General features: G+C 47.1%; 2 protein-coding genes across 2 annotated transcripts in view; one reads left to right on the top strand and one right to left on the bottom strand.

Moving 5' to 3' along the window:
• The first annotated feature begins 1,393 nt into the window (after window positions 1-1,393).
• smdt1a (single-pass membrane protein with aspartate-rich tail 1a) lies at window positions 1,394-7,238 on the top strand. The gene is made up of 3 exons (XM_083545121.1): window positions 1,394-1,579; window positions 6,798-6,951; window positions 7,045-7,238. Exons 1-2 carry the CDS (start codon window positions 1,424-1,426, stop codon window positions 6,933-6,935), a joined length of 294 nt encoding a protein of 97 aa, XP_083401247.1. The 5' UTR covers window positions 1,394-1,423; the 3' UTR covers window positions 6,936-6,951; window positions 7,045-7,238.
• Window positions 7,239-9,446: 2,208 nt separating this feature from the next.
• ndufa6 (NADH:ubiquinone oxidoreductase subunit A6) overlaps window positions 9,447-10,000 on the bottom strand; it is a 1,804-nt gene continuing 1,250 nt past the window's right edge. The window contains exons 2-3 of the mRNA XM_083545117.1: window positions 9,772-9,887; window positions 9,447-9,643 (exon numbers count right to left, since the gene is read on the bottom strand). Of these exons, the coding sequence (XP_083401243.1) occupies window positions 9,512-9,643; window positions 9,772-9,887 (248 nt within the window). The 3' untranslated portion in view covers window positions 9,447-9,511. The remainder of the gene's footprint in view (window positions 9,644-9,771; window positions 9,888-10,000) is intronic.

The following is a 10,000-nucleotide window of genomic DNA, read 5'->3' as shown; positions in this document are numbered from 1 at the left end:
TGTATGTGATGTGTGTGAGTGTATGTGATGTGTGTGTGTGTGTGTGTGTGAGATGCGATGTGTGTGTGCTGTGATGTGTGAGTGTATGTGATGTGTGTGTGAGTGTATGTGATGTGTGTGTGTGTGTGTGTGTGTGATGCGATGTGTGTGTGCTGTGATGTGTGAGTGTATGTGATGTGTGTGTGAGTGTATGTGATGTGTGTGTGTGTGTGTGTATGATGTGATGTGTGTGAGTGTATGTAATGTTTGTGTGTGTGTGTGTGTGAGTGTATGTGATGTGTGTGTGAGTGTATGTGATGTGTGTGTGTAAGTGTGTGTATGATGTGATGTGTGTGAGTGTATGTAATGTTTGTGTGTGTGTGTGTGATGTGATGTGTGTGATGTGTGTGTGTGAGTGTATGTGATGTGTGTGAGTGTATGTGATGTGTGTGTGTGTAAGTGTGTGTATGATGTGATGTTATATACAGTGTGTTTGAGTCAGAGATGTTCTGAAACAGGACTCGTCTCTACACACACGAGTTCTCCTTTCCCAGAGTTCCTGAAAAGATCCAGGAACTTCATCACTTAACAATTTTAATTACAAACCCAAAACGTTGTGCTGCAAATTCATGAAGCAGAACAACAAAAAGGTGCAACCTACACATGTCTCTGTGTTCTCTCACTCAGCAATACCTCCACACTCACCTTCATCCAGAGAGCTTTGGAGTCTCCATCCAAAACCTTCTCACAGAGCGTACCACTGAGCTTTTACCCTGTGAGACACACATTACTTCAGAACAAGACCAGAACTGATCTTATATCATTGGTTCTCTTCATGCTTCCACTCGTGTTTATACATCATGTGAAGAGTGTCATGAAAAGATCAGTCCACCACCTGAACACCAGGAGAGAGAAGAGTCTCAATGCTGGTGTTTTTTTATACCCGGGGAGATGGTGGGATCAGTGGAGCAATGCTGGAAGAACACCAAAACATCTGTGGATAGAAGCAGTTTTCTAATCCTCCTAATGTTTCCTACAGGGCAAGAAGAACATGGGCTGTCCAGAAGGTTGCAGGTGGTGTTAGATGAAGTTGTTCAGTGAGAAGATGTCTGAATGAATGTACTGTAGCACAGATCCGTCTTGCTGGGGTTTTGTTTGGACTGATGAGATACCTGGAGGAAATGGTGGGATGTCAGACAGAAGACGGAAGAAACCCATGTGATGATACAAACTCAAGACTGAGACATTTAGAACCTGAAATCATCATGAACCTGGTAAATACATTATGATAAATTAAATACAGTAATTAAACAAATAAAATGTTTAAAATCTGATCTTTTATCTTTATATAAATTCTCGTGTATTAAATAAATTGGTTCCTCCCATCGCCCAGTCTGAAGCAGTAAATTTCTTTATCTGGCAACCCCCTGCGCTCTGAGGGAAAATGGCGGCTCCTCACTGGTGTCGGTTTGCGAGACTTTCTCGGTATATCGGTGTGTTTCCGCGCACCGCGGTGTGTGAGAACCCGGGGACAGTGAGGACACAGTGCCGGACCGCCGTGTCCACATCCTCCGGCGCCATTCTGCCCAAACCCAAGAAGGTAAGTGCAGAAAAACCGCCGACTTTATCAGCTGCTGAACCTCAACTCTATTTTTACAGCTGGAGCCCAAAATGAAGTGTAGTGTTGACCGTTAATTCTACCCGTATTGGCCTACGGCTCGTCTTCATGCGCAGTGCGGGTGTGGTGTGGACCAATCAGATCGCAGCGTGGCGGACCGGATAACGTGTGCTGCAGACAGTAACATTGATCATATGAGGAGGAAAAGCGGAAGTGAAGAAAAACACATGAAAAAGCGTGGAGATCTTAAGAGAGATGAAGGAGGGAGATGTTCACAAACATGTTATAGTTTTGGATGGATGAGTGATTTGAGTGAGTGATGGAGAGAGAGATGATGGATGAGTGTAGTGATGAAGAGAGAGATGATGGATGAGTGTAGTGAAGGAGAGAGAGATGAAGGATGAGTGTAGTGATGGAGAGAGATTAAGGATGAGTGTAGTGAAGGAGAGAGAGATGAAGGATGAGTGTAGTGAAGGAGAGAGAGATGAAGGATGAGTGTAGTGAAGGAGAGAGAGATGAAGGATGAGTGTAGTGATGGAGAGAGAGATGAAGGATGAGTGTAGTGATGGAGAGAGATGAAGGATGAGTGTAGTGAAGGAGAGAGAGATGAAGGATGAGTGTAGTGAAGGAGAGAGAGATGAAGGATGAGTGTAGTGAAGGAGAGAGAGATGAAGGATGAGTGTAGTGAAGGAGAGAGAGATGAAGGATGAGTGTAGTGAAGGAGAGAGAGATGAAGGATGAGTGTAGTGATGGAGAGAGATGAAGGATGTGTAGTGAAGGAGAGAGAGATGAAGGATGAGTGTAGTGAAGGAGAGAGAGATGAAGGATGAGTGTAGTGAAGGAGAGAGAGATGAAGGATGAGTGTAGTGATGGAGAGAGAGATGATGGATGAGTGTAGTGATGGAGAGAGAGATGATGGATGAGTGTAGTGAAGGAGAGAGAGATGAAGGATGAGTGTAGTGATGGAGAGAGATGAAGGATGAGTGTAGTGAAGGAGAGAGAGATGAAGGATGAGTGTAGTGAAGGAGAGAGAGATGAAGGATGAGTGTAGTGATGGAGAGAGAGATGAAGGATGAGTGTAGTGATGGAGAGAGATGAAGGATGAGTGTAGTGAAGGAGAGAGAGATGAAGGATGAGTGTAGTGAAGGAGAGAGAGATGAAGGATGAGTGTAGTGAAGGAGAGAGAGATGAAGGATGAGTGTAGTGAAGGAGAGAGATGAAGGATGAGTGTAGTGAAGGAGAGAGAGATGAAGGATGAGTGTAGTGATGGAGAGAGAGATGATGGATGAGTGTAGTGATGGAGAGAGAGATGATGGATGAGTGTAGTGATGGAGAGAGAGATGAAGGATGAGTGTAGTGAAGGAGAGAGAGATGAAGGATGAGTGTAGTGATGGAGAGAGAGATGAAGGATGAGTGTAGTGAAGGAGAGAGAGATGAAGGATGAGTGTAGTGATGGAGAGAGAGATGATGGATGAGTGTAGTGATGGAGAGAGAGATGAAGGATGAGTGTAGTGATGGAGAGAGAGATGATGGATGAGTGTAGTGATGGAGAGAGAGATGATGGATGAGTGTAGTGATGGAGAGAGAGATGATGGATGAGTGTAGTGATGGAGAGAGAGATGAAGGATGAGTGTAGTGATGGAGAGAGAGATGAAGGATGAGTGTAGTGATGGAGAGAGAGATGAAGGATGAGTGTAGTGAAGGAGAGAGAGATGAAGGATGAGTGTAGTGATGGAGAGAGAGAGATGAAGGATGAGTGTAGTGATGGAGAGAGAGAGATGAAGGATGAGTGTAGTGATGGAGAGAGAGATGAAGGATGAGTGTAGTGATGGAGAGAGAGATGATGGATGAGTGTAGTGATGGAGAGAGAGATGAAGGATGAGTGTAGTGATGGAGAGAGGGATGAAGGATGAGTGTAGTGATGGAGAGAGAGAGATGGATAAGTGTAGTGATGGAGAGAGAGATGATGGATGAGTGTAGTGAAGGAGAGAGAGATGAAGGATGAGTGTAGTGATGAAGAGAGAGATGAAGGATGAGTGTAGTGATGGAGAGAGGGATGAAGGATGAGTGTAGTGATGGAGAGAGAGATGAAGGATGAGTGTAGTGATGAAGAGAGGGATGAAGGATGAGTGTAGTGATGAAGAGAGGTATGAAGGATGAGTGTAGTGATGGAGAGAGAGATGATGGATGAGTGTAGTGAAGGAGAGAGAGATGAAGGATGAGTGTAGTGATGGAGAGAGAGATGATGGATGAGTGTAGTGATGGAGAGAGAGATGAAGGATGAGTGTAGTGATGGAGAGAGAGATGAAGGATGAGTGTAGTGATGGAGAGAGAGATGAAGGATGAGTGTAGTGATGGAGAGAGAGATGATGGATGAGTGTAGTGATGGAGAGAGAGATGAAGGATGAGTGTAGTGAAGGAGAGAGAGATGAAGGATGAGTGTAGTGATGGAGAGAGAGAGATGAAGGATGAGTGTAGTGATGGAGAGAGAGAGATGGATGAGTGTAGTGATGGAGAGAGAGATGATGGATGAGTGTAGTGATGGAGAGAGAGATGAAGGATGAGTGTAGTGATGAAGAGAGGGATGAAGGATGAGTGTAGTGATGGAGAGAGAGAGATGGATGAGTGTAGTGATGGAGAGAGAGATGATGGATGAGTGTAGTGAGGAGAGAGAGATGAAGGATGAGTGTAGTGATGAAGAGAGAGATGAAGGATGAGTGTAGTGATGGAGAGAGGGATGAAGGATGAGTGTAGTGATGGAGAGAGAGATGAAGGATGAGTGTAGTGATGAAGAGAGGGATGAAGGATGAGTGTAGTGATGGAGAGAGAGAGATGGATGAGTGTAGTGATGGAGAGAGAGATGATGGATGAGTGTAGTGAAGGAGAGAGAGATGAAGGATGAGTGTAGTGATGAAGAGAGAGATGAAGGATGAGTGTAGTGATGGAGAGAGAGATGATGGATGAGTGTAGTGATGGAGAGAGAGATGATGGATGAGTGTAGTGATGGAGAGAGAGATGAAGGATGAGTGTAGTGATGGAGAGAGAGATGAAGGATGAGTGTAGTGATGGAGAGAGAGATGAAGGATGAGTGTAGTGATGGAGAGAGAGATGATGGATGAGTGTAGTGATGGAGAGAGAGATGAAGGATGAGTGTAGTGAAGGAGAGAGAGATGAAGGATGAGTGTAGTGATGGAGAGAGAGATGAAGGATGAGTGTAGTGATGGAGAGAGAGAGATGAAGGATGAGTGTAGTGATGGAGAGAGAGATGATGGATGAGTGTAGTGATGGAGAGAGAGAGATGAAGGATGAGTGTAGTGATGGAGAGAGAGATGAAGGATGAGTGTAGTGATGGAGAGAGAGATGATGGATGAGTGTAGTGATGGAGAGAGAGATGAAGGATGAGTGTAGTGATGGAGAGAGGGATGAAGGATGAGTGTAGTGATGGAGAGAGAGAGATGGATAAGTGTAGTGATGGAGAGAGAGATGATGGATGAGTGTAGTGAAGGAGAGAGAGATGAAGGATGAGTGTAGTGATGAAGAGAGAGATGAAGGATGAGTGTAGTGATGGAGAGAGGGATGAAGGATGAGTGTAGTGATGGAGAGAGAGATGAAGGATGAGTGTAGTGATGAAGAGAGGGATGAAGGATGAGTGTAGTGATGAAGAGAGGGATGAAGGATGAGTGTAGTGATGGAGAGAGAGATGATGGATGAGTGTAGTGAAGGAGAGAGAGATGAAGGATGAGTGTAGTGATGGAGAGAGAGATGATGGATGAGTGTAGTGATGGAGAGAGAGATGAAGGATGAGTGTAGTGATGGAGAGAGAGATGAAGGATGAGTGTAGTGATGGAGAGAGAGATGAAGGATGAGTGTAGTGATGGAGAGAGAGATGATGGATGAGTGTAGTGATGGAGAGAGAGATGAAGGATGAGTGTAGTGAAGGAGAGAGAGATGAAGGATGAGTGTAGTGAAGGAGAGAGAGATGAAGGATGAGTGTAGTGATGGAGAGAGAGAGATGAAGGATGAGTGTAGTGATGGAGAGAGAGAGATGGATGAGTGTAGTGATGGAGAGAGAGATGATGGATGAGTGTAGTGATGGAGAGAGAGATGAAGGATGAGTGTAGTGATGAAGAGAGGGATGAAGGATGAGTGTAGTGATGGAGAGAGAGAGATGGATGAGTGTAGTGATGGAGAGAGAGATGATGGATGAGTGTAGTGAGGAGAGAGAGATGAAGGATGAGTGTAGTGATGAAGAGAGAGATGAAGGATGAGTGTAGTGATGGAGAGAGGGATGAAGGATGAGTGTAGTGATGGAGAGAGAGATGAAGGATGAGTGTAGTGATGAAGAGAGGGATGAAGGATGAGTGTAGTGATGGAGAGAGAGAGATGGATGAGTGTAGTGATGGAGAGAGAGATGATGGATGAGTGTAGTGAAGGAGAGAGAGATGAAGGATGAGTGTAGTGATGAAGAGAGAGATGAAGGATGAGTGTAGTGATGGAGAGAGAGATGATGGATGAGTGTAGTGATGGAGAGAGAGATGATGGATGAGTGTAGTGATGGAGAGAGAGATGAAGGATGAGTGTAGTGATGGAGAGAGAGATGAAGGATGAGTGTAGTGATGGAGAGAGAGATGAAGGATGAGTGTAGTGATGGAGAGAGAGATGATGGATGAGTGTAGTGATGGAGAGAGAGATGAAGGATGAGTGTAGTGAAGGAGAGAGAGATGAAGGATGAGTGTAGTGATGGAGAGAGAGATGAAGGATGAGTGTAGTGATGGAGAGAGAGAGATGAAGGATGAGTGTAGTGATGGAGAGAGAGATGATGGATGAGTGTAGTGATGGAGAGAGAGATGATGGATGAGTGTAGTGATGGAGAGAGAGATGATGGATGAGTGTAGTGATGGAGAGAGAGATGAAGGATGAGTGTAGTGATGGAGAGAGAGATGAAGGATGAGTGTAGTGATGGAGAGAGAGATGAAGGATGAGTGTAGTGAAGGAGAGAGAGATGAAGGATGAGTAGAACATGTTCTGGTGTTGGTGGATCACGGCCCTGTTGCATAATGGAGTAGATCTACAGATATTTATCCTGCCTGAGATGGTGTGTGTGTGTGTGTGTGTGTGTGTGTGTGTGTGTGTGTGTGTGTGTGTGTGTGTGTGTGTGTGTGTGTGTGTGTGTGCGCGTGCGTGTGTGTGTGTGTAACAGACGTCGTTCGGGATGTTACGCCTCACGGTGGTGGTTCTCCCCTTTTTGTACATCGGGACTCAGATCAGTAAGAACTTCGCTGCTCTGCTGGAGGAACACGACATCTTCGTCCCTGAGGATGATGACGATGATGATTAAACTCACACACACTCAGGTGTGTAAACACGTATGTAAATGAGCACATGATGTCTGTAGTGTAACCTGCTGTAACCTGACTGTGTGTGTGTGTGTGTGTGTGTGTGTACAGGTGTGTAACCCTGCGGTACTTTTCCTGGACGTCAGAGAACATTACAGATCCCTTGGCACGTCTGAATCATCTCACTGTAGTGTGTGTGTGTGTGTGTGTGTGTGTGTGTTTACAGAGCTGTGTGTGTGTGTATAAAGTGAACAGCTCCTCCTGTCTGCATGCACTGGATAAATAAATTCAAACACTTGATGGAACATGACCTGTGTGTGTGTGTGTGTGTGTGTGTGTGTGTGTGTGTGTGTGTGTGTGTGATTTTTTTTTCTTCTTTCCTTGTTATCCGACATTTGAATGGATTTGAAGTCTCTGGCGCCCTCTACTGGCTGTGTATTTTTCCAAATGTCTACGCTTCCTTTGTAAATGAGTATAAACTGCTCCTCATGTTTCTACACTCAGCGGCTCCTCAGAGCTCTGTCTATTATTCAGTATGAAAACGGCGCTTCATACGAGCTCGAGCTCATTATACTGATCAGGTATCACACAGATTTGATACAGGATTATATGAGCTCTTCTTCAAGGGTTTTATATCAATGCCACAATATGAGCAGACATACAGAGGAACCCAAACCCGTTTCTCTTCTCTTGAGTTCAGTTCAGATCAGATTCACGTGTAGAGCACTTTCACCAGTGGACATTGTCTCAACGTGATGAGGTTATCATGTTGTATAAAAGAATGGAGAAGTTTAGTGTTTATAACCGCAACACTGATGGAACTGTAATATGTTATAAAGTGTTCAGTGATGTTCACATGAAGAACTGCTCATATAAACTGTGGTCCTGAGCACATTGTAGCAGACTGCTGATAATAATTACAGTCTAAATCCATCCTCAAAGTTCTTCAGTTGCTCAGTAACTTCATAGATCTTTATGCTGTTGATGTGTAACATCTCCATGGATGGAGGACAAGTGGAAGATCTCCTGCTATAGAGCTCCAACCGTATTGAACACCTGTGTGATGAATGTGAACGCTGACTGCACAGCAGGTTTCCACACCTTCTCACCTACATCACTGCCTGATGTTACTAACACCACTGTAGCTGAATGAATCTCCACAAAATCCAGTGGAGCATCTTCCCAGAAGAGTGAAGGGATTTATAAAAGCAGATTGGGATTCATGTGAAATGCAACGCTTTTTGAGCACCACTTTATCTCGACCCTGATGTGCCTGACCACTGCCCCAACCACTGTCCCCAACACTCTCCCCGACCACTGCCCCGACCACTGCCCCGACCACTGTCCCAAACACTCTCCCCGACCACTGTCTCAAACACTCTCCCCGACCACTGTCCCAAACACTCTCCCCGACCACTGTCCCAAACACTCTCCCCGACCACTGTCCCAAACACTCTCCCCGACCACTGTCCCAAACACTCTCCCCGACCACTGTCCCGACCACTGCCCCGACCACTCTCCCCGACCACTGCCCCGACCACTGTCCCAAACACTGTCCCAAACACTCTCCCCGACCACTGTCCCAAACACTCTCCCCGACCACTGTCCCAAACACTCTCCCCGACCACTGCCCTGTCCCAAACACTCTCCCCGACCACTGTCCTGACCACTCTCCCCGACCACTGTCCTGACCACTCTCCCCGACCACTGTCCTGACCACTCTCCCCGACCACTGTCCTGACCACTCTCCCCGACCACTGTCCCAAACACTCTCCCCGACCACTGTCCCAAACACTCTCCCCGACCACTGTCCCAAACACTCTCCCCGACCACTGCCCCGACCACTGCCCCGACCACTGCCCCGACCACTGCCCCGACCACTGCCCCGACCACTGCCCCGACCACTCTCCCCGACCACTGTCCCCAACACTGCCCCGACCACTGTCCCCAACACTGCCCCGACCACTGTCCCCAACACTGCCCCGACCACTGTCCCCAACACTGCCCCGACCACTGTCCCCAACACTGCCCCGACCACTGCCCTGTCCCCAACACCGCCCCGACCACTGTCCCAAACACTCTCCCCGACCACTGTCCCAAACACTGCCCCCGACCACTGCCCCAACCACTGCCCCCGACCACTGCCCCAACCACTGCCCCGACCACTGTCCCCAACACTGCCCCGACCACTGCCCTGTCCCCAACACTGCCCTGACCACTGTCCCAAACACTCTCCCCGACCACTGTCCCAAACACTGCCCCGACCACTGTCCCCAACACTGCCCCGACCACTGCCCTGTCCCCAACACTGCCCTGACCACTGTCCCAAACACTCTCCCCGACCACTGTCCCAAACACTGCCCCCGACCACTGTCCCAAACACTGTCCCCACCACTGTCCCGTTGTGACCACTGCCCGTCCCCAGTGTGTTTGTGTAAATGAGTGTGATTTACAATGAGAGTCAATACATTTACAACAGACACGCACACAAAAAATCAGACGGACAAAGAGTGTGTGTGTAACACAGTGTATTTACAGTTCAACATCATAGAAGATAAAGAGAAAGGTCAGGGAGAGGTCAGGGGGCGTGTCCTTCATAAAACCTGGACAGGAAGTCGGTGGGACGCGGTGTCTCCGTCTCGTGGAAGTAGCGCATGATGTGTGTCTTTTGTTTCCACACGTGAATGGTCTCCTGCAGCTCCATCTTCCCCTGAGACCGACCACACACACACACACACACACACACACACACACACACACGCCAGTTACACTATCACAGAAAAGCAGCTGAAGGTTCAGGTACGCGATAACCACCTCACACACGCACACACACGTTACCTTGATGACGAGCATGTCGATGACACGTGGGTCACGGATGTGTTTGTTCTTATTAAACATCTCCCTCACTTTATCTCGGCCCTGACGTGCTGTGATGTCCAACTGATACATCGCCACTGCAACACACACACACACACACACACACACACACCTTTACATTTTTGATATTCCTAGGGTCGCTCCATGTAGCTTTGATGCTCTCAGCATGCTCTCATGAGAATCACGAGGT

Source organism: Silurus aristotelis (assembly GCF_946808225.1).
Source record: "Silurus aristotelis genome assembly, chromosome: 6".
Classification (NCBI taxonomy): domain Eukaryota; kingdom Metazoa; phylum Chordata; class Actinopteri; order Siluriformes; family Siluridae; genus Silurus; species Silurus aristotelis.
This window is presented reverse-complemented; position numbering and strand designations above follow the sequence as displayed.